The sequence below is a fragment of the Choloepus didactylus genome, chromosome 21, assembly GCF_015220235.1.
Source record: "Choloepus didactylus isolate mChoDid1 chromosome 21, mChoDid1.pri, whole genome shotgun sequence".
NCBI classification, from domain to species: domain Eukaryota; kingdom Metazoa; phylum Chordata; class Mammalia; order Pilosa; family Megalonychidae; genus Choloepus; species Choloepus didactylus.
In genome coordinates, this window is record NC_051327.1 from 46,011,802 (window position 1) to 46,034,523 (window position 22,722).

At 55.8% G+C, this 22,722-nt stretch overlaps 2 protein-coding genes and 1 pseudogene across 4 annotated transcripts; 1 reads left to right on the forward strand and 2 right to left on the reverse strand.

Annotated features, from left to right (window-relative positions):
- Positions 1-3,209: 3,209 nt before the first annotated feature.
- TGFB1I1 (transforming growth factor beta 1 induced transcript 1) lies at positions 3,210-8,514 on the reverse strand. Of its 3 annotated transcripts, none has more exons than XM_037814321.1 (11): positions 8,455-8,514; positions 7,042-7,157; positions 6,860-6,912; positions 6,615-6,757; positions 6,357-6,444; positions 6,136-6,241; positions 5,821-6,018; positions 4,798-4,971; positions 4,493-4,571; positions 4,033-4,181; positions 3,210-3,861 (listed from the first exon to the last, which is right to left on the reverse strand). In XM_037814321.1, exons 1-11 carry the CDS (start codon positions 8,465-8,467, stop codon positions 3,595-3,597), a joined length of 1,386 nt encoding a protein of 461 aa, XP_037670249.1. In that variant the 5' UTR covers positions 8,468-8,514; the 3' UTR covers positions 3,210-3,594. The 3 variants fall into 3 exon arrangements, with proteins under 3 accessions (XP_037670249.1, XP_037670248.1, XP_037670250.1); XM_037814320.1 differs by having other exon boundaries at positions 4,493-4,574; XM_037814322.1 differs by lacking the exon at positions 8,455-8,514 and adding an exon at positions 7,943-8,137 and having other exon boundaries at positions 4,493-4,574.
- A 1,818-nt stretch (positions 8,515-10,332) lies between these two features.
- ARMC5 (armadillo repeat containing 5) lies at positions 10,333-18,181 on the reverse strand. Its single transcript, XM_037815116.1, has 6 exons — positions 17,085-18,181; positions 15,245-15,352; positions 14,359-15,145; positions 12,240-12,754; positions 11,547-11,679; positions 10,333-11,438 (listed from the first exon to the last, which is right to left on the reverse strand). The coding sequence occupies exons 1-6, from the start codon at positions 17,560-17,562 to the stop codon at positions 10,619-10,621; spliced, it is 2,841 nt and encodes a 946-aa protein (XP_037671044.1). The 5' UTR covers positions 17,563-18,181; the 3' UTR covers positions 10,333-10,618.
- On the forward strand, positions 17,401-21,540 carry LOC119518013 (annotated as a pseudogene).
- Positions 21,541-22,722: the final 1,182 nt, after the last annotated feature.

The following is a 22,722-nucleotide window of genomic DNA, read 5'->3' on the forward strand; positions in this document are numbered from 1 at the left end:
TGATGAGCTCTGTTTAAAGAGTGCTTTAGTTTGGGTTCTGTGGGAGGTTGAACATGTCCTTAATCTTAATCCATTCCTATGGATGCAAACCCGTCTTAAATAGGACCTTTTGAAAATGTTATTTTCGGCTAAAGTATGGCCCAACTTCTATTACTGGAGGCTTTATGGAGAGAAAGCCACAGGGAGGAGCAGAAACTGGAAGTCAGCCAAACCCAGAAGAGGAAGGCAAGGATATCACCATGTGACAGAAAAGCCAAGGACCCATGGATTGGCAGCAGCCAGCTCCAAAACAACACAGTCTTCAGGAAGAAAGCATTGCCTTGTTCACATCTCTATTTTGGACTTCTGCTAGCCTCAAAACCGTGAGCTAATACTTTTTCCATCATTTAAGCCAACCCCCTGTACAGTATTTGTTTTAGCAGCTGGAAAACTAAGACAGGTTCCTTCAAAAGCAGACCTTAAGATAAGAATTTGAGTGCAGGGACTTTATTTGGGGAAGGAGTGGGTAAATGAGGCAAAGAAAGGAGACTAGCCAATAAAGGGTGTGTTGATTAGCAGGTTCCCACTGTGGCATTGGAGACTCAATCCCAATGGAGACACTCTGAGAGACTATAGACAACACACCACAGAATTGACCCCCAAGGGGCCAGGAAACTGGAGTACTTATCCACCAATTCCCGTCCCTCACTGGTTGAAGGTTGCAGAAACTACCCCCATGCACCTCCAGCATGCCCTCCTCCAAAGTGTGCCCCCAGGCAAGAAGCTCTAGAAGCAGTTGAGAAGTGCAGGGGTCTGGGAACAATCTGCTTTTGCCTTCCAAGGCAAGTCAAGAGGAGATGGGCAAGGAGCCTCCCTCCACCCACCCCCACCCCCCAGTGTCTGCTTCAGGGGGTGATGGGAGAAATCAAAGGCAAGTGTCAGATTTTATGCACTTAAAATCTATATGCCTTCATCATGGTCTACAAAGGCATTTCCAGCTGTGACCCATTTCCTCTCCAACTTCATCTCCTGCTACTCTCCTCCTTTCTTCCTGTAATCCAAACACCCTGGCCTTCCCTTTCTTCCAATATGCCAAGCTCTCTCCTGCCTTCTAGCCTTTGTACCTGCCGTCTGGAACGCTCTCCCCAGGCTCTTTGTGTAGCTGGCTCATTCTCAACCTTCAAGTGTCAACTTAGACATCCATTTTCCCAGACTTTTAAGTGAGACGGATAGAGGACCTTCACTTCTTCTTTGGCTAACCAGCGAAGTGTTTCCTGAGGAGTTCATCAAACATCTTCATTGGAGTTACCAGTTTGCTGCCTGCCCTACAGAATTTGGACTTGTGCATACCCACAGTTATGTGAGACACTTTTATAAAATCTTATATTTATAGACATCTCTTGTTGATTCTGTTTCCCTAGAGAACCCTAACTAACACATCTTTCCTGGCTTCTCAGATAAAGTACCTTCTCTAACTTATTAGTCTTCTATTTTTTTCCTTCTCACCCTCCCTCCTTTCCTTTATTCCTTGTTCCTTCCTTCATTTAACTACATTTGTTGGGTACCTACTGTGAGCTGGATGTCATTCCAGACACTGGAAAGACAAAGGTCAGCAAAACAGATGTGTTCCCTGCTCTCAAGGAACTTGCATTCCAGTGTCAGAAACCGAAAGAAACAAGCAAGAAATAAATACTGATTTATAATAGTGAAAAGTGCTATGAAGGAACCAGGGAGGTGCTGGGGGTGGAAATAAGGGGGAAGACCTGACTCTACCTAGGCCGTTGGGGAAGGTCCCATTCCTTCATTGCACTTGTCTCCTCTCTCAACTGAACACTGTGAGGGTGAGAAGCACATCTGTTTGGTTCCCTATTATCTTCCCAGCACCTGGCATGGAGCCAGTAAATGCTCACTAAACACCTGGTGAATGAATGAACTGGAACTGGAGATGACCATTTAGGACATCCTCAAGAAAGTGAGGTGGTTACAAGCCAGGGGGCTGGAAGGCATTCCCGAGGGAAGAGGAAGAGCAGGAGGCCCAGGGAGATGCAGAGAGAGGAGCCTCAGAGAGGAAAGGATCTGTGAGGTCTGCCCAAGGCAAGGGAAGAGGGCACCTCACCTTCATCTCCGACCACACACGTTCTCCTTGGCTACCTCCTCTGCCCTCATGAGCTGGAAAGGCCTCTGAGGATCCATCATTTCCAGCTGTAGAGGCCCTGGTAGTCTGGACCCAGGGGTTTAGGCCCCCTCCCCAGGGAACTGCAGGATCCAATATGAAGGTTCTGGAGTCAGGAAGCATATGAGGCTTGAGGACTCAGAAAGAGCCAGAACTTTTTCACTCCTGAAACCCCTGACCCCACCTTTCTTTGCTGGGACTTAGCTCAGGCATCACCTCCTCCAAGAAGCCTTCCATGACTCCCAATCTGGGTTAGGAGCCTCCTTCTAGTCCTACAACCCACAGTGCTCCCCCCATCACTATCCTGACCACAGCAGGTGTCATTCTCTGCCTAGATATCTGTCTCCCTGACAGGCCTGGGGCTGTCTTCAGAGCAGAGACCATCCTGACGTGTCTCAGCTCTATGGACTCAGCAGTGCCCAGCACAGGGCCGGGTCAGGGAAATCTCAGGATGACTGATAAACCAATGGGGGAAAATAAATAATGACTCTGGACATGCCAACTACTCTACCTTCTCCCCATTCTGGACAATTCCTCCACATTTGGCTAATGCTCAGCAGTCCAGAGGGTGACATAATGACCAGGCTATCTGGGGAGTGGGGGTGGGATGAGGGTAAGATGCAGCCAGGTCTATGTGAAGCCTACAGGCTATTGGAGACGTGTGGGTCAGGGAGAGGAAAGCAGTGCCTTAGTGAGCCAAAGGCTGGGCATAAATTGGCACTTCTGGATGGAGCCCCGTCTCCGAGGGTCCTTAAAGGAAAAAAGAATTCTGGGAACCAAACAAGGGGACAAAGATGACCTGCTTGTTTCAAGGATATAGGGGGCTGAAGAGAGGAGGGAGGGAGGTTAGACAGGACCCCCAGATGAGCTCCTGTCCTGGCTTGCGACTATCTGTCCAATCCTGCGCAGGTCGCAGTCCTCCCCAGCTTCGGGTCATCTGCTATTCGGAGGCTGCAGGTCGGGCTCAGGCCACAGGGTGATGACCCTGCAGGGACGGAGCCAGCCCGGGGGTGCCCACCGGGCTCGCGACCTCGCAATCAGAGACACGGCACCTGTGAGGTGTGGAAGGTGTGTTTATGTAGGTAGAAAAAAAGTGCACAGACAGGTGAGGGAGCAGGACGTCCCGGCTGGGCCTCGGGTTAGTCGGGAAGTGCAAGGCCTCTCCCCCAGTCAGAGGGGTCCCCCAAGGGTGGAAATCGAGTGAAGGGCTCGCGCGGGATGTCTCATCAAGATAAGACCCACAATTTGGGGTGTGCGACCTTAGGAGTGGTGGGGCCTTTTCTAAATTTGACCACCGAGGACTGAAGAGAACTTTAGGGGCGGGATCTCGCCAGTGGGTGGGGCCGCCCAGACCCGGGTTGGGGGCAGCCGCCGGCTCTGAGCCGGGCCGCGGGATCCGGAGGGCGTGACATTCCAGGGGCGTGGCCTGTCGGGGCGGGCGGTCAGCCGAAGAGCTTGAGGAAGCAGGGCTGGCAGTAGGGCTTGCCGGCGCGCTCCTGGAAGGAGCCCTTGGTGAGCGGGCGCAGGCAGAAGGTGCAGGTGAAGTGGTCCGGGTGGAAGCGGCGGCCAAGGGCCGACACGCAGCGGCCCGTCACTGGGAGGCCACACGTGGCGCACAGCGACCCGCGCCGCGCGTGGAAATGGTTCTCGCACAGCGGGCGGCCTTCGTGCTCGAAAAAGCTGCCTCCCGAGAAGGGCGCGAAGCATTCCTGCAGAAGGGCAGTCGCGAAAGGAAGGCTCAGCGGCCGAGCCCCCGGCGGGATAACTCGCTTTACGAGCCTTGTGTGATCCTCCCGCGCACCGAGGCCCCGGCCCGAGGAGCCCCATGGCCCCGCCCCAGGCTCTCAGCCCCTCCCAGGCCCCGCCGCACAGCCAAGCACCCTGCAGACGAAGCAGTCCGGGTGCCAGAGCGCGCTGAGCGCCGAGATGTAGTTGTCCAGGATGGGGCCTTGGCAGCCCTGGCAGCGCGGGGCGAAGAGCTGCAGGAAGTCCCGGCGGCAGTACGGGCGGCCCTCGCGCTCGTGGAAGCCTGGGGGCGGGAACCGAGAGGGTCGAAGGATAAGGGGACCTGCCAACCCTGAGACTGTGGGGCCGGAGGAGCGGCAGTGAGCAGAGGGGAGGGGCGGGGGCTAGGCGGGGCAAAGTAAGGGGGGGCGGGGCCTGGGCCCCCACAGGTGGGAGCGGGTGGGACCAGAAGGTGGCTGGAGAAAATTCATGGAGTGTTTCGGAGGCTGGGACGCAGGGCGCCAGAGGGGGGCGGAGTCAGACCACCCGGAGGGGCGGGGCGGGGTGGGAGGTCCAGCGGCCTCGCGGCTTTTAAGGCAGGACTCGCGCTCTCACCCTCATCGCCGAAGGGCTCCCCGCAACTGACGCAGCAGAAGTGCTCCGGGTGCCAGTGGGTGCCCAAGGCGGTAACCATCTTCTGCGGGCAAAGAAAGTGCAATCTTAGTGTGGTCCAACATCCCTTATTCCCGGCCCGGACCTACGCGAGTGGGCTGAGATATGAGTCTGAGGTGTGGGAGCCCTAACAAGGAACTTGGGAGTCAAGGGGAGAGGGCGAAGTCCCAGGGATCGTGGACGTGGACACGGACTCGGGATGAGGCCCATCCCACAGGCGCCTAGAGCAAGACAGAGGCGGAGCTCACGTGGCGGATGGGTTGGTTGCAGAAGCCACATCGTGGCGAGAAGCGCTCGAAGTAACACTCAGGGCAGAAGGGAGCTCCGTCCTTCTCGAAGAAGCTGCTGCCTCCCAGAGCCGTGGAACAGCCACCACAAACGAAGTGTTCAGGGTGCCAGGCGCGGCCCAGTGCCGTCACCACCTGCGGGGCGAGGGTGAGGCCCGGATCAGAGTGGCCCCCAGGCTGCCATCTGCCGGCTAAAGTTTACAGACACTTTCCCAGTCTGATCTCTTAGGGGTCAGGATGAAAAATCTGATGTGCATGGGAGGAAAAGATTCATTCAAGGCCAAGTAGCCAATCAGTGATAGAGATGGGTCTTCCAGCTTTGCTCCAGGGGTGACATACGCATTAGGCTCAGTAGGTACAGTGCCCAGGCCTCCCAAATATTTTAATTTCTTTTAGAATCAGAAGAAAAAAAATAAACTAGAAGAACACGCTTTAATGTGTAATATTAATATATTCATCTTTATGCCAATGTAGTCATAAAATACTTTTAAGAACATTTTATAGAAGAAAGGACCCATGAAAGGCAAAAGTGCCTAAGGCCCACAAAAGTCATAATGCTGCCGTCCTTTGCTGAAACTGGGAATTCTGGGATAGGAGCAGCACACTTATCCAGCAGGAGAATCTTGGTCAGCCATCAGGCACAGCTGTCGTCAATCATATCTGCTCAGACAATAAGCTAATGGAGCAGATGGTGGGTGAAGCCAACAAGGCTTTTCTGAAGACGGAATGAGATGGGGGTTGTAAAAGAGCTTGCACAGTGCCTGGCATAGTAGGAGCACAATAAATGCTAAATGGGTTAGAATATTCTCGCCTTGGCATTTACTAGCTGTGTGACTCAGAGTCTGTTTCCTCAGCTGTAAAATATGAATAACAGTAAGACCCACTTCACAGACTTATCTATTGAAAAGGAACAGCACAAAGCTTGACTTCCAGTGAAGATGGGTGTGTAGGTCTCTGCCTCCCCTCTCGCGGAGCTCCACTTACTTGCCCAGCGATGGGTTTATTGCAGGAGCCACAGAGGCCCTTGGCCTGGGTGGGAACCCCACGGCGGCTGAGGTCCGACTGCAGCAGCCCCAGCATGGTATCTAGGCTGCCCTTGGTAGGTGGCCCTGGGGGCGGCGATGGGGAGCCCTCATTCATGGAGCTGGACACTGGTGGCTGAGTTGGAGCAGAGGCTGGAAGCTGCAGTGGGGAGGACAGGAGAGTTTAGTCAGCAAGGGTGCAAATGCGGAAGGGCCTGGAACAGGTGAGGGAGCTCTAGAAGGTCACCAGCCCACCTCCATCCCCTGCCTAACTCACATGGTTCTGGACACGAAAGTCAGAGAGAGAGGCCATCAGTCTGTCCAGCTCCAGAGTGGCTGAGGTGGCCGAAGGCTTTGGGGGAACAGGGGATGAACTGGGGGGGCTGTGAAGACACAATTTGTGTCAGCTCAGAGCCTTCCAGATGCTGCCTCTAGCAACCCAAGCCTCCAGCATAAATGTCCCCTCTCTCCTAGCCCTGCCAACTCTACCAGACTCACATGCTAGACCTTTGCTTGTCCTCAGACTGGTCTTCCTTCTGCTCCCCTGCAGTCACCTTGCTAGATGGGAACTGAGACATGATTTCATCTGGAGAGAGGAGTGAAGGGTACCTGGTCATGGAACCATGCTCAATCCACCCTCCCAGTGAAGGCTTTGTGTCTTTTAGCTGCCATTCCAGGAAGTCTATGGCCTTAATCTCTGCCCTTCCCTGCCCCTCACCCCCATCTCACCAAGGCCTGTCTCATTAACCCTGGTACCTGTGATGTTGAACTGGGTGGCATTAAGTTCCTGGAGCAACCGGTCTAGCTCACAGAGCCCAGTGCCCAAGACACCGCTGGAAGAGGAGAACGGAGGGGCCGCAGGAGCCACAGGCTTTGGGGAACGAGGCTTGCATACCGTGCTGGGATACAGGATGGGAGTCTGGGGTCAGGGGTGGGGAACCCAAGCCCCCTCACCTGAGTCTCAGTTGGCTTCCCCAGCACCCAGCTTCCAGACTCCTTACCTGTACAGATGGTCTTTGTCCCCAGAGCCTCCTGAAGGCTCCCCAGAGCCTGACTATGGAGAGAAAAGACACACATGTGGGATGCCAGGCCTGTCCTTTACCCTTCACAGGACCAGATTCCTCCTTGAGCCCTGGCCAAGACTGGCCCTAGGACTGCACCATCACCCAGCAGCTGGCCTCACCTGCGGCTGGTGGCCATAGGGCAGGGGAGGTGTGAGCGGCTCTGGGGGCCTCTCTTTTGAAGCCCCTGACCTTGGCATGTGTGAGGTGGTGGTCTCCAGGTCAGAGAGCAGGGCGTCTGCAGGGAGAGGCAATCAGGGTGAGAGGTTGAGGGTTCAAGGTTAGGGTCATCTGAGTTAGAAGCATCTGGTTAGAAGCTTAAAGTCACCAGGAATTAGATGGCAGAATTCTTAAGAGATCAGAGAAGAAGGGTTCCAAATAGGTAGTACTCGAGAAGGACAGAAGTCAGGATTAAAAGGTCAAGATCAGGAAACACAGGGTCAGATTAAGGAAGTGAGGTGGGAGAGCAGCAAGGAGTATCTGGGACTAGAACATCCCAACTGGCTCATCGCCAGGATCAAGCACAAACCCAGCCGCCTGATTCTTTTATTTAGCCCATCTTCCCTCATGCAATCGAAATTGGTTCTTTTCTCAGGCCGAATTTGGCTCCTCGCCAAATTGCTCCATTGGCCGTATGCCTAGCATCCAGCTTTCTGATTGGATGCTCTCTCTGCCACACCCACGAACTCCTCCCTACCTAAGCAGGCCCCGCCCAGACCTGGCCCACCTCCAAGGACCCACTGGGTGCCACCCTGCGTTCCTCACTGGGGAGTCCGCCCGGGCCCTGCTTTCTGATTTGTTCCATCACTGTGCCAGGGCTGTTACCCCTACTGAGGAGCACCCTCTGCTGGAGGGTGCTGGAACCCCTCTCTTCCATGGAGGGCACAGCTCTCCAGCACCAGCTGTAGCTGGGAGGAGAGATTCCTGGGTCCTCCTGCCTGCCCCAAGAACACCTTCACCTCCAGACCAGGTCCTTTTAACCCTTTCCCTTCCAGAACCCAGGAGTCCCAGCCGCTTACTTACTCATAATCACTATGGTGGAGCCCTGAACCTCTCCCAGGCACCTCGGCAGTTCTCAACCGTTATTCTCTTTCTTGCCCCAAGAAGTTGACACCTACCCATACTCGGGGGCCCTTAACTCTTCCCTTCAACAAACTCTGGCACAGGCCCGCTTTCTCCTCCAGATCTCCCTCCGGTCCACTTTTACACTTTCCCTGTCCCGGAACCCAAGGCCCCTTTAACCCCTCCTTTCCCAGAGCCCCTGTGATCAGGCGCCCAGGGGCGCTGCACCTCCTGGCCCATCCGCCCGCAGCCAGGGATGGAGGAGCAGAGCGAGGGAAGGAGGGAGCTGCCGGCCCGGGAGCGGCAGGAAGGGAGAGGCAGGAAGAGGGACGTGGAGTCGGAAAGGAGGCGCGGGCAGAGGCGAGAAGCGGGCGCGGGAAGACGGGAGGCAGGGATGGAGAGATGCGGGCAGCGCGAAGGGGCTCCAGGCTGAGGAAGCCGGTCCGGGCGGCAGGGACCCGGGCCCCACTCACCCAAGTCCTCCATGGCGGGGAGCGGGCAGACGGCGCGGGGCGAGCAGGGCGGGGGCCGTGTCCGGTGGGGGCGGGGGGCGGGGGGACGTCCGGGAGCTGGAGGCCCGGCCGTGACCATGTAAGGAAGCGGGGACCCGCTGGGATGGGGCTGCGGGGTGGGGGTGCGATGGACGGGGGAACCCGGGGTGGGGGCGTGGAAGGGAGGGAGGGCCGCGGCCCACCCAGCCCAGCCCAGCCCGCCCGCCTGCCCGCGAAGGCAGCCAGCCACACCCCAGCCTTGGCCTCAGCTGCAGGGAGCCCCAGGCGGCCAGAGCCCCAGTCGGAGAAGCTCTCTCGGAGGAGCAGGTCTTGCCCGCCAAGCCCCGCAGCACCTCCCTCCACCCCCTCAGTGACACCCAGGCACAGACAGGGACCCCGGAGCAGACACCCCCAGAGCCACCATCTGAGTCCTAGACAGAGCCCCTTCCCATCCAGACCATTCCTGAGGGACTTGGCTGAGACAGAATTTTTGGCTTGGGGAAGGAAGTGATGTTCAAAGTCTCAGAGGCCAGGTTCAGAAAACTTCCCTCAAGGACCCTGAGAGAGATCTCAAAAGGCAACACATACTAGATACAAAAAAATCTCTCAGAGATGAGACAGACAGACACAGTGAACCCACCCAACAGAGTCTAAGATGGGGTCTTCCCTCCAAGACTTGGAAACAGTCACAGGGAAACTGACATAGGAAAACTGAAACCCAGGCCCAAGCCCTTCGCAGACTGGGAGAATAGCCGCCCCCCACCCACTCCCCCACCCACCCCCGCCAGCATCCTTCATTCCCCAACACTGAGGCAACCCAGACCTGTTCCTTCAGAGACAGCCCTTCCCCAAGAATTTAGTGAACAGAGAGGAAAGCAAGGCAGACTCCAGAGAGACCTTCCCTGGACTGAGACCTGAGAAATCAGGGTGAAAATCAGATACTCCAGAAATGGGTATGGACAGACAGCACTGTGCTCTGCCAGACAGACCTGAGTTCTGGGTCATGAGCCTCAACTCAGGGGCAAATCAGAACCATCCGGGGAGCTTTGTAAAAACTCTGATGCCCAGGGCATCCTCCAGGCCATTTTAATCAGAATGGGCCCAGGCATTGGTATTTTTAAAAAGGTCTCTGTGTGGTTCTAATGCACAGCCTGGGAACCAGAAGCCTAGACAAATACCTACAAGGCACAGAGGTAGTAACTGCCACCCTCAGTTTCCCAGAAGCAGACCCTGGCAGGCCCAGTCCAGGAGCTCTCCTTAAAGTCAGAGGCTGCCACCCAAGGGGCCAGGAGGACCTGGGAGCCGGGTGATGGGGGCCCTGCCCCAGAGACCAAGGCAACATAAGCCATTCCCTCCCCTTAATGCCAGCCCAGGGCTTTGACTCTCTCTGGACATGACCAGGACAAGGCCTGAGAGACTCCAAGACCACAGCAGACCTCCCCTTGGGCAGGTATCAGGACACTTGGCCCATGAGATGGAGACAGACCCAGAGACCGAGGGGCCCAAGAGAGACAAGGGCAGTCAGGAAGTGGTAATGCCAAGGCCTCTCACACATCGCCACACTCACAGCATCCCATCCACACAACCCCCTCAGCCCTGCTCAAGGTCTGTGTGTCCATCTGGATAGCTGTGTCTGAGCAATGAGGCCCTGTGGGCAGGAAGCAGGCTTCCCCTGGGGCTCCAAACCACATCCTCGTGAGCAGCCTGGGAACTCCACCCTATCCCAAGGCTCCAAGAACTCCTGCATGCCAAGAGTGGGCTGCATCCAGCCCCAGAGACCAAGACCCAACCCTGCTTAATGGGGTGAAGGGGTGGAGGGACTACCACAGGAAAGTAAGCAGACACCACACAATGGGGATATCCAATTCCAGACTTTAATCTCAATTCCAGAGGGCTGGACAAGGCCGGTGCCTGGGGCCCTGTACCTCTCTCCATCTCTTGAGCCACAGGGCCAAGCCCTGGCCTTGGTTTCTTACTCCTGGGTCTTTGCACCATCATCCTAGGGTCTGGTTCTATCCTCTCTTTGGTCCTCGACAGCAACTCCTATTGCCCAGCCTTCTCCCATATCAGGAGCCCTTCACTGCCACCACTCTGACGGAGGCTATTCTCATCACTGACTTGTCCTTGGGTTCCCTCCCAGGGAGCATCAACAGTCTAGATTGGGACCCTTGCCCCATGCCTCAACTCCCATCACCACAGCCAGTAAAGCCTCAGCCAAAGGCCCTACCTCTTCACCTGCCGCCTCCACAAGGCCCACCAGGGCCAGGGCCCGTTTCCGTGGACACTGCCCCGGCCCCAGGGTCCAGCGGGCACAGTGGGCAGCCAGCCGGGGCCGGCCCAGGCGGAACACCTCACCCACTGACTCGGGGCCTCCCTGGGGCCCCAGATGGATACGGCCCACAGCCTCCTCCAGCTCCTCCTCCAGCTGGGGCAGCAGGAAACGGCCTGCAGCCTCCAGGGCTTCTTCAGCTTCTGAGCCCAGCAGGGGCTGGCCCGGTGGAGGCACAGGACCCAGGGCAGCCCCGCAGCCCCGGCAGCCATGCAAATGATGCAGAACAGGCCAGGCTGCACTGGGTGACAGGCCTCGAAGTGGTACCAGGTCCATTTGGGCTTCAGCAAAGCTGCCAGCTAGCAGGGCCCGGAAGAATGGGGAGGCGGTAGCTGAGGCAGCCCGCCGGGCAGGAAGCCGTAGGCCTGAGTCCAGCAGGAAGTGCAGGTCAGGGGCTGGGGTGGGGGCCGAGCCCAGTAGAGGTTCATAGAGGCAAGGGGAGGCCAGATCTTGGTCCAGAGATATTGCAGGTGGGAGGGCTAGGCTCACAGTGGGAGACACCAGCGCTTGGAGGCAGGAAAGGGAGTCCGCAGCAAAGAAGAGGAAGAGTGGATGTGGGGCTGGCCGGGTTAGTGCTCTGAGGAGAAGACGGAGGCCGCCCTGGTCCAGAAGTAGCCGACGCCACAGAGCGGGCTTCCTACAAGAAGAAAGGAGGACTTTCAGGAGGCGGTAGGAAGTGGGGTTGGGAAATGGTACTTTCCCCTCCCCACCCCCGACGTGGGTGAGACATCCCCATCCCCCTCACCGGCAGATGAAGGGCAGAGTCAGTGCACAGGCCACACGGTCCTCAGGGCTCCCAGAGAGCAGCAGGTGGGTGAGGGCACCCACCCCAAAGGGTGATTCAGCCTGTACAGTCAGGTTCTGCAGCAGCATCTCACCTGCAGGGAGGAGAAGGGTAGGTCAGGTTGGAGTTGGCAGCCAGGGCAAGACTGGGATGGGATGGGTAAGGCGGGACTCTGGGCCCTTGAAAGGAGGGAGGGCAAGAGATCAGGGCACAGAAGAGGAATAACTGGACAGGAAGGGCAAGAACAGAAAGTAGGGTGGTCAGGGGGTAAGTCTGGGCCCTCAAGGACTGAAATGGCCTGCAGTTAGAGCACAGAAGGCCGGGCAGCTCCTGGCAATGTTGGAAGGGGGAGGAGGGATGGAGGCTGGGAGGCCATGGTGCCAGAGCCTGGGTTCCCAAGTCACAGTGGAGGGACAGTGCAGACCCAGAGGCCAGAATGAGTAAAGAAATGCAAACAGGCAGTATTCTAGTGGCGGGGCCAAGCCTGGGTATCTGGGCTGCAAGGCTTGGGCAGAGGATGGGGCAGAGTTCTGCACACTGGCTCTTCCCTCCCAGGGAGAATGCGGGTAAGAAGTAAAGCAAGGTTCCGGGTGAAGGGATAAGCGGGGGATGGGTCTCTGGGGCGGGGGGAGGGGAAGGAGTGCAGGGACACACCCAGCTCTCGGTGCTGGCTGCGGCGGGCGGGCCGGGCACGCGGTGTGGGCCAGTCGTCGGGCGCGACGCCGAGCACAAGCCAGGAGCGCAGGAGCGCGGCGCCGTAGCTGCGCACGAAGGCCTCGAGGCAGGCAGGGTTGCAGGTGAGGCGCGCCAGGATGCGCAGCGCGCGGGGGCTCGGTGGGCCTGGCGCGCCCGTCACGTAGGCTAGCAGGCCACGCAGCGCCGGGCCGGTCACCAGAGCCCCGCTGGGGTCTGGAGCTTGGGAGAAGCGTGAGAGCAGCAGCAGCGCCGGCCCCTCGTGGCCCCAAGGCTCCTCGGGAGCAGCACCAGGGCTACGGCCTGGGGTGCCTGGGGTGCGTGAGGTGCGTGGGGTGCGTGGTGTCTGCAGGGAGGTCACGCCTGGGGCGGGGCTGGCTGGCTCGGAGGGCTCCGGCAGCGGGCAGCGCTCGGGGGACCAGTCGGGAGAGATGTCTCCGGGGCCTGCAGCATAGCCCTCAGAGATCAGCCACGACCTGCAGAGGGGAGAAGGAGACTCAGCCCAGGGCCCAGGGCAGCGAGCAGCATCAAAAGACGGGTCACGGGATTACCAGGTGACCCGGCCATCCCACTTCTTGGTATATACCCGGAAGAATCGAAAACAGGGACTCGGACAGATACTTGCACATAAATGTTCATAGCAACATTATTCACAAATAGCCAAAGGTGGAAGCCACCCAAGGGGCCATCAACAGATGAATGAATAAACAAAATGTGCCATATACATACAGTGGAATCTGATTCAGCCACATAAAGGAATGGAGTTCTGACACAGGCGACAACATGGATGAACCCTGAAGACATCATGTGGAGTGAAATAAGCCAGACACAAAAGGACAAACGTATGAGTCCACTGATATAAAATAATAAGCAAGTTCATAGCAACAGAAAGCAGAACAGTGGTTACCAGGGACTGAGGGAAATGGGGAGTTATTCCTTATTGGGTACAAGTTTCTGTTTAGGGTGATGAAAAGGTTCTGGAAATGGATAGTGGTGAAGGTTACTCAAGACTGTTAATGTACTTAATGCCACAGAAATGTACATTTAAAAATATTTAAGATGATGTCTAGGTTATATATATTATGCCACAATTAAAAAAAAAAACAACCTAGGGTGCTAAAAAATAAAAAGGGCAATCGCATGCAAGGAGGCGAAGCCAAGAGAAAGGAGGGGGCCCCCTGAGGGGGATAGGGGAAGAGCCCTGAACAAAATAAAGTTTTCTGTCCTCCCGGCATTTACTTTCTAGTGAAGGGAAAGAGACCAACAAATAAAGAAGTAAGCTAGGTGGTAGGTTAGATGGTGTGAAGTGATAAAGAGAAAAACAAAGGAGAATGAAGAGCTAGGGGTGGGGAAAGTTGAAGTTTTAAATAGGGAGGTGATAGTAGCCCTCACTGAGAAGGTAATGTCTGAACAAAGACTTGAAGGAGATGAGGGATCAGGGCATCCAGGGGCAAGAGTGTTCTAGGCAGAGGGGACAACAAGCTGCCAGGGTCCAAAACTGGCCAGGAGGCCATTGTGTGGGAGGGCAGTGAGCACCGGGGAGAGGGGCTGGAGCTGGCGTCAGAGTCTACGGGAGGGCTGACATTTACAGAGCGCTGCTCACTACCAGGCAGGGTGCAAGGTGGTCTCGTTAATCCTTCCAATGACCCTGCAGGGTGGTATGTTGTCGTTCTCCATTTTACAGATAAGGAATCAGAGGCACAGAGAAGTTAGCCAACTTTCCCAGGATGTCTCAACTGGCAAAGGTGGTGCCAGAGTAAGGATGAGACTCCAGAGTACGCCAACTTAGCCAGGGCACTACTGCCTCCCTGTGAACCCGTCTGGGGCCCAAAGTTTGGAGGTGCTGGGGTGGGGCCAAAGGCAAAAAGTGGATCTAGGGGAGGGAAGTTATGTTTACTGTGGCCTAGAAAGGAGTCATGTCAGGGGAGAACAAAGAATCAGGGCTCAAGAGCCCATAAAAGTCTTATTGAGGGAGAATGGGGGGCTGGAGGCTGGGTAGTGAAAGGGGCAGAGCAGACACAAACTCCCACCCCAAAGCATCACCCACCCTCCCAAGGGCTGAGGGGGCTCAGGGGCTCACCTGAGGCTTCTGAAGCTTCCAGCCTCTGCCCGTTCAGGGGTCCGCTCTTCAGGGAAATCCCAGGAAGCAGCTTCTCTTCCTTCTTCCTCCTCATCACCAGCCTCACCACATAGCTGCCCAGCCAGGAGGGGCACAAGCCCCAGAGCCTGTAGCCGGCCCAGGGCCCCAGTATCATAGAGAAAGCCCACCAGGGCAGCCACGACACGAGGGTGCCAAGCACTGGCACGAGGGTCCCGTAGCAGGCCCATCAGCAGCTCCAGACCACCGGCATCCCGCAGCCGGGCCCGGTTGATGGCTTCCCGGCAGAGCAAGCACACAGCCCGCACCAGGGGCTGCTGGGAGGCTGGGCTGGCCCCTCCAGGGCCCCGGCGCTGCCGGAGCTCACCTAGTAGCACCTCCACGCCACCAGCATTGCCCAGTGCAGGCCGTACCAGGCCCTGGGCACACAGGTTGGCGAGGGTCAGGATGGTGGCCTCACGCACTGCCCGTTTGGGGTGGGAGGCCAGGCTGACGAGTGGGCCCAGCCCCCCACCCAGACTTAGCTGCTCTGCACAGGCCCGAGAGCAACCTCGGCTCAGTTCCAGGAGGGCACGGACTAGGGCCGAGGTCAGTGCAGGGTCTGGGGCGGCGGCCAGGAGTTCAGCCAGCGGGCGCACTGCTCCCTGCTGTGCCAGGGCCAGGCGGTGCTGGGGCGAGTCCGCCAGGTTGCGGAGGGCGCGCACCACACTCTGCAGGCACTGCGAGTCCTGGCAGGCCGTCAGGCTCTCGACAAGCAGGGGGACAGCGCCTGGAGAGGGATGGGGAGGACAGAAGGTGAGCAAGGCCAGACACCCAAGCCACTCTCCCACCCCAAGCCCTAGCTAACCCACCCTCCCAGCCTCCTCACCAGCAGAGTGAATGTCCCCACAGCTTTCAGGTTCCATGGCTAAGTTACCCAGGGCACGGGCTGTTCGGTTCTGGATGCTGTCTGTCTTCACACATTGAAGAATGGTCACTGTGAAAAGGGTTTAGCAACATGAGGGTTCTACTCCCTATTGTCTGTCCTATTAGTCACCTCAAGGATGTGGCCTAAGAAGGTAAAGGATGGCCTTCAGAAGAGATGAACCCTTGAGCTGAGTCTGGAAAGCTAAATAGGTGTATGTATCTGCTGGAAGGATGGTGGGTGGGAGGCACCTCACAGTCTATGCAAAGGCACTGGGGTGAGACCCAGTGTCTGCAATGACCTCATGAAGGGTCTCCAAAAGTCAGGCCAAACTTGATAACTGTAGCCAATGAGGTTACACACGTGTATCCTTGTCCATGGTAAATGTACATGGATGTATTAAGTGTTCCAGGAGCATGATGTATGCAATTTACTTTCACATGTTGAGAAAAATAGATAAACAGAATAATAAAACAACTGTGGCAAAATGTTAAAAGTTGGTATATCTGGGCATCTAGGTAGGGGGTACGCTGGAGAGGGATGTATTATTTTTGCAACTGTCCTGGTCATGTACTTTTGAAATTATTTCAAAATTAAAAAGTTAAAAAAAAAAAAAAGTCAGGCCAAAGAGTCAGGACTTAACTGTGAAGGCACTGGGAAACATGTAAGGGTTTTAAGACGGGGAACATCATAATACAACCTGGCAGCCACATGGAGAACAGATTATGGGGGAAAGGATAGGGGCAGGGGGAGCAGTGAGGAGGTTGCTGCAATATTCCAGGTGAGAGAGGACTTGAACCAAGTCAGCTACCAGAACTGCCGAGAACATGGGCACCAGTTCCTGGGCAAATGGTGGATGTGGGGATAGAGGAATTAGTTGGATTCCGGACATACTGAAAACACAGAACAGAGAGTGACTGAGTGGTGTGGGGGTTTACACTAATAACAACACCTATCATTTACTTAAGACTTATTAATGTACTAGGCTCCTTGTAAAACACATGAAGGTCCAGAAGCATTTTATGCAAGTTTTAAATATATGAATGCTTCACTTTATTCAAAAAATGAAAGCTTCGTCAAAACATTTCACAGCCAGCAATGATACAAGAGCTGTACTCGTAAGGTTGCCACTAGGAGGCGCTAATTCAGCTGGTAAACCAAAAACCTTGTTATCTTTTGTCAGGATTTGTACTGATTGTGCTAGAGGTCCCGAGGCTATGCTTAGAGTACCTGCTTTCTGTATTTGTTTCATTTCCTCCCCACTTCAATTTTGCAAGGTGGTTATTATTCTATCGTACAACAAGGAATTCAAGCCTCGCAAGAGTTAGACTTGGCCAGATGCAGGGACTGCAACCCAGGTCTAGCTAACTTCAGGCCCACTTTCTGAACCTTTACACTTTCTGGCATCCAGGTCATCGAGTGGCGCCTCAAAGCCCAGCCCTGGATCGGACACAAAGGTATTCAGTACCTGCATATGAAGATCATAATGGAGACTAGGAATCATCTGGGAAAAGTCATCAAATAACCCTTGACTTCCACTAGCCCAGATGCGGCAGAGTTACCCAACAACCAAAACCCAGATAACTGGTTTTAACTATCTGGAGGGAGGGGTGGAGGGGCTCGGATACAATACATGGCGAAAACAGTGACGTCATGAGGCATGACAGCATGAGTGACGGGGGCGCTGCGATGTCACAAAGCACGTTCTCCTGGCTACGACACAAAGAACTCAAGACTCCGCCCAGGCCCAGGCAGGGAAGAGGTGCTAGTGGAAACGTTCTAAGAAGTGGGGCGGAGCACTTACCCAAAGGGAGAATGCCTCCGAGTCTGCGCACCTCATCCCGGCACGCCCCTTCCGTACAGCAGTTGGCAAGGATGCTAAGGGCCAAGTCCAGAGTCTTGCGCAGGCGCACTGGCGGCGAAGACGTCGACGACGACGCAGCGGAGGGGGCGGAGCCCGATGTGGGGGTGGGAGCAGCAGAAACCGTTGACGAGACCGTCGAGGGGGCGGAGCCGGAGCCTTCCTGAGGCGGGGCGGGGCCCGCTGCAGCTGCTCGCCGTAGCAGCCCGAGAAGGGGGCGGAGCCCGCCGCGTGCCCGGAAGCGCTCGATTCCCCCCGCTGCCTTGACGTGACGCGTGCGGAGGGATAAGAGCGCACGGCCCAGGGGTGTCTCGTTGGTAGCTGTATCCTTTTCCCCACCCAGACCCTCCCCGGCCGCCGCCGTGAGCTGCGCGAGGCAGAACGAGAGCGACTCCGTAGGGGTTGGCTTCGCAGCCGCCATCTTGGCTCGGACCTGACGCTCCGCCCCGCTTTCTCACCGCCAGTCTGAGAGGAGCGGAACTGGTAGAGAGAGGCGGGCCAGGCACCTCCTCTCTGACGCTTTTTAACTGGCGCAGCTGCTGTTGACATGCAAGTCGGAAGTTGTAGTTTTTGGTCCCGGAACTCTGATTCCTGCAGAGTCGCAGAAGGCGCGTCGGGAGTGACGGTTGTCTAAGTCTTTGTGCAAGCTCAAGAGATCCGTGCAGTGCGTGCTGGGATTTGTAGTCCGCGCCAAGCTTCGGCTTAGTTTAGGACGGACGGAAAACTCTCCCAGGGGACTCCAACTGGGCCGATGCCTCTGGAGAACCCAGACATTCAACCATGGAGTCTCTGTACCGTGCTGCTCTGGATGACACGGCTACTCCGCTCCCGGCATGTCCTCGGCAGCGACCACCTTCCCTACTTCAGGCTTGCTTCGCCGCCCCCAGCAGTGCCCGGGACCCCGAAGTCCGGGCTGACGAACTCCGAGGACCCCGAGCCAGGCCGAAAGTGTCAAGTTCCTGACAGCGGCCACAGACGAGAAGTTCTCGCTCGGCCAGGTGAATGAGAGAGTTAAACTCACCGAGACCGTTCGCCACCGCTTCCTAGAGTGGCACGGGTTTGTGGACATTTCCGGTTCCTGTGCTGGACTCCTGAGTCCGGAGGGTCCTCTTTGGTCTGTGATTCTGGGCTGAATGGCTGGTGTCTAGGAAACGGGGAGCCCTTCAGCCGCAATGGAATCGGCTGCGACGGAAGTGGCGAGGGAGAGCCCGGACAGAGGGGAGCAGCAGGGGAACCAGACATCAGGATCTCGGGGAGCCCCGAGGTCGCCCCTGGATTGAGAGGTGGTTCCGCCTGAGCGGCCCTTCCTGGTGTGGCAAGGGCAGCCCGCCTCCCGGGAAATGCTGCTGGGCCTGCAATACCTATATAAGTCAGTCTCTGACCCTGGAGAGGAACCCTCTGTCAGGACCTCCTGTCCAGTAATCCCCAAAGCCTTCGGGTGCCGAGAGTGTGAACTGACCGCAGCCCGCCTCTCTGACCTCATTCATCACCAAAGTAGCCACTCAGGTGACAAGCCCTATTGCTGTCCGGAGTGTGGCAAAGACTTCCGACGTGGCTCAGATCTGGTTAAGCACCACCGGGTACACACTGGGGAGAAACCATACTCCTGCCCGAATGTGGCCGCTGCTTCAGCCTCAGCTCTAACCTCATCCAACACCATCGCTCCCATTCAGGCCACCGACTTCACAAGTGCTCCGAGTGCGGCGAAGCCTTTGGCCACAGCTTGAACCTGGTTAAACACCAACGGGTGCACACAGGGGAAAAGCCTCACACCTGTGCTGAGTGAGGCAAGACTTTCAGCGTCAGCTCCAACCTGATCCAGCACCAGCGCACGCACACGGGCGAGAAGCCTTGCCGCTGTGGGGATTGTAGCAAGAGTTTCAGCCTCAGCTCCAACCTGTTGCAGCACCAGAGCTTGCACACAGGTGAGAAGCCCTACCGCTGTGCCTGGTGTGGTGACAGCTTTGGGCGCAGCTCCTCTCTGCTCAAGCACCAGCGTTCACACACTGGTGAGAAGCCCTACAATTGCTGTGAGTGTGGCAAGAACTTCACCAACAGCTCTGACTGCCTTACGGCATCAGTGCACCCACAATGGGGAACGGCCCTTCAAATGTCCCGAGTGTGGCCACAGCTTCAGTGAACGTGCCCAGTTTACTGAGCACCAGCATATCCACTCCAGTGAACAACCCTATGCCTGTCCAGAATGTGACAAAAGCTTCTACTACAGTTCCAAGCTCCTTAAACACCAGCGCTCACACACAGGCGAGAAGCCCTATAAGTGTCCTGATTGCAGTAAGAGTTTTGGGGACTGTTCAGATCTGTTGCGACACCAAAACACTCACATGGGCCAGAAGCCTTATACTTGCAGTGTGTGTAGCAAGGGGTTCAGCCAGAGCTCCCACCTGCTCATCCACCAGGTGGCCCACAGTGGCGAGAAGCCCTATGTCTGCCTGCAGTGTGGCAAAGCCTTTGCCCGCAGCTGCAACCTGGGCCAGCACCAGCTTACACACCCTGGAAATATCCCTGGCTTCAGCTTCAGCCCACACTTCAGCTCTGACTTCAGCCCAGTCCTTGGGGAGTGTAAGGGAACCAGTGTCGTCTAAGCACACGTCCTTTCTGCTTCTGTAGGGCAGATGATAGGATTTGAGAGGACCTCCACATCCTTTCCCACACCTGGGCTAGGTTGGGGAACCCCAGGCTGGAGAAACTGGAACCCTAGAGCTGTGATCACTGCTTTCAATGAACCCTCCCAGATACCAAGGCTCAGGCCCATCCAGTGAGGCTCCAGAAACAATGTCCCCCAGCAGGAGGGAGAGTTTTCTGGTGGCAGGAGCTGTCCAGCACTGGCCCAGCTGACTCCACCTGTACGACTCTGGCAACTGCTGACCAGGCTTTCTTCACAGGCCTAGGGTGTGATGAGGTTAATCAAACCAGGAACAACAATTACCTCATCCCAGAGGAGTGGGACCAGAGGCCAGGCAACCCCTGTGAGGAGGGCAGTAGGAGGTAGATCCCTAACCTCCAGGGAGGACCCTGAGGAAGGCTGTGGGCTGGCAGAGAGACTAGAGAATTTGAACTTGGGACCATTATGTAAGCTCTGGGGCTAATGATCCCTTTGAAAGACCTCTCACCACATGAGGACTATCTTGACAGGGCTAAGCTAGGGTTGGTGGGGCCCAGGGCCAAAGCAAAGGATCAGGAAACCTTTCTGTTGAGTTCAAGAGGTGCTTTATGACGTTTCTAGTCAGGGGCAAAAGGCCCAAGCTTTGTCATCTGCCCCTTCCCCTCCCTGAGGTCCCTCCCTTGGAAGTTTCCCCAGGCTCTTTCTGTGCTCCCCTGTCAACAGATGAAAGAGTGATGAAGATTCACTTGTGCCAGGACATTGGGAACTAAACATAGTCCTTTTGCCAGGGGTGGATGGGGCATGCCCAAACAATTGTATTTCTATTGGTAAGATTTAGGGCATGTGGGGGGCTACAGGGAGGCTTCCCAAAGCACTGCGTTATCTGTGGCCAGAGCAGGGGTTCCCAAGGTGTGAGGCACTCCCCTTTTCTCCCCTTGGCTGCATATGGGAGGCAGCTGTCTATTTCAGGGCAGGTAGCTGTCTGTCTCAAGGGCCCAGTGCGCTCCCTTGTGGGACAGTCCCTCTAACATGAGCCCCATGTATCCCTGCCCCCAAATTTTGCCTTCTTTTATCAGGCTTGCTGGCTTTAGGGGTATCCCCAGCCTATACCTACATAGGATGGGAACTCGAGGGAAGGAATGTGAAGTAACCCCACCCTCAGTCTCTAGTACAGGGTTTCCAGGCTTGCCTCTTCCTAGCAGTGGGACCTTGGCTAGGTCTACCTCTTCTGAGCCTGGCTTTCTCCATCTCTGAAACAGGGAAGATCATGGCCATCTCACAAGGTTGTGGTGAGGATTTCACAGGAGCACCTACGTGAAACACCTGGGTCAGGAGAACAACTCTGGAATCCTCAGTTCCATTCTCTTCCTCATGGATTGAGTCATTTCAGTGCTGCTGTCAAGTCAGCAAGCATCAGGCCAGTTCCTGCCTAAGGTTATAGAAATGAGCAAGACAGAGCCCCGTCCTGGGGCAGCTTGGTGTCTTGTGGAGAAGATGAACTCAGGGCTGGTAATAACACAGAGTGAACAAGGCCAGCAGTGGACAAGGGGCCTTGCCTGGAGTGAGCCTGGGAGGCTTCTCTGAGGTGACACCCAATAGATAGCTCTTGTCTACTCAAGCTGGGGTGCCACAGAGGTCCCTGAGCACGGGGTCAGTGGCAGAAGAAAGGGTTTGTGCCATGTTCCCCATCAACAGCACTTCCAAGAGCACAAACCGGGGTTTGAGTTGAAGACCTGAGCCCAGCACATGGTAGCCACTCAATAAATAGTTGTCATGATTAGGTCCTGATGATCCTGTTTACTAGTGGCCTTTGGGCCTCAGTTGCTTCATCAGAGGCTAAACCCTGCCCTGCCTCCTTTGCAGAGCTACAGTGAGTATCAAGTGTTTTAAACATACTCAGCAAAATCTGGAACTGCATACAGACACTAGGTATATAGTGGAGATGGGACGGGAAGATAAAAATGTTTGAAGAATCCCTTTCAGAGGGCTGGGAGCTAATTTCTCAAATTAGGACAGGTGTCCCAGGTTCCCATCTCCTCCCAAATTGCAGAAACAGGTACTGCCCAGAGCAGGGCAGGTGGGCTTAGTCCATTAGGTGATCATCCAGTTGTTCACTGTGCCCTGAGCTGGGCAGGGAGGCAGCCTCACTGTCCAAGCATGTCCAGGACTAGTGCTCAGGCCACAGGTGGTTGCAGACACATTTGTTTGGCTCTCACAGTGTGTGTGTTTTTAAACAATTGAGCTAACTTTCAAATCAGGAAATTTCATATCACATCTAGATTTCCAGATTTTTTTTGAAAAACCAGAAGATTCACTGGTCCTTTACACCAATAACTTGTTGACCAGAGCTGAGTAGAGGATGTCCCAGAAATGGACAGTCTCCCTCACTCCCTGTGGTATCCTTGACTCAGCGTGTTTCATTTGTGTTACTTGCCTGATGCCGACAGAAGGGCATTTGGGGTTACAGTCCCACCCTAAATGGTCATGGGTGAGAGAAGTACCTTCTAGCAGCAGACACCTATGTTAATCTGACAGATTCCATCACAATCATTAAGTGGGGGTGGGCTAGGGAGATGATTATCTCCTCAGATGCTCCCTGAGCTCAGACGGGAGGATGGAAAGAACTGGAAGTCAGGCACATGTGGTTCTTCCAACACCTCACTTGGTAAGTCTCAGCCTGATCTAGGCCTGTCTTGGCCTGGGGCCACCCAGGAGGATGTGGGGTTACTGGGACACAGGATTCGGAACATCCCAGCATCGCTCATACAGTGCTTGAACTTGATGAATATGCTTAGGCGTCCTTTGCCCTGGGAGCCTGTCGCCCCCAGCTGTTGAGAGTTGCCTGTCTCAGGTTCCACCAGCAACCCTCACCATGTGGGTGTTGGAAAGAGGTTTTCAAGGCCCTTTGGTGGTAAGCATGCTTGCAGTAAGTAAAGAGTGGCTTCCTCATTCATTCAA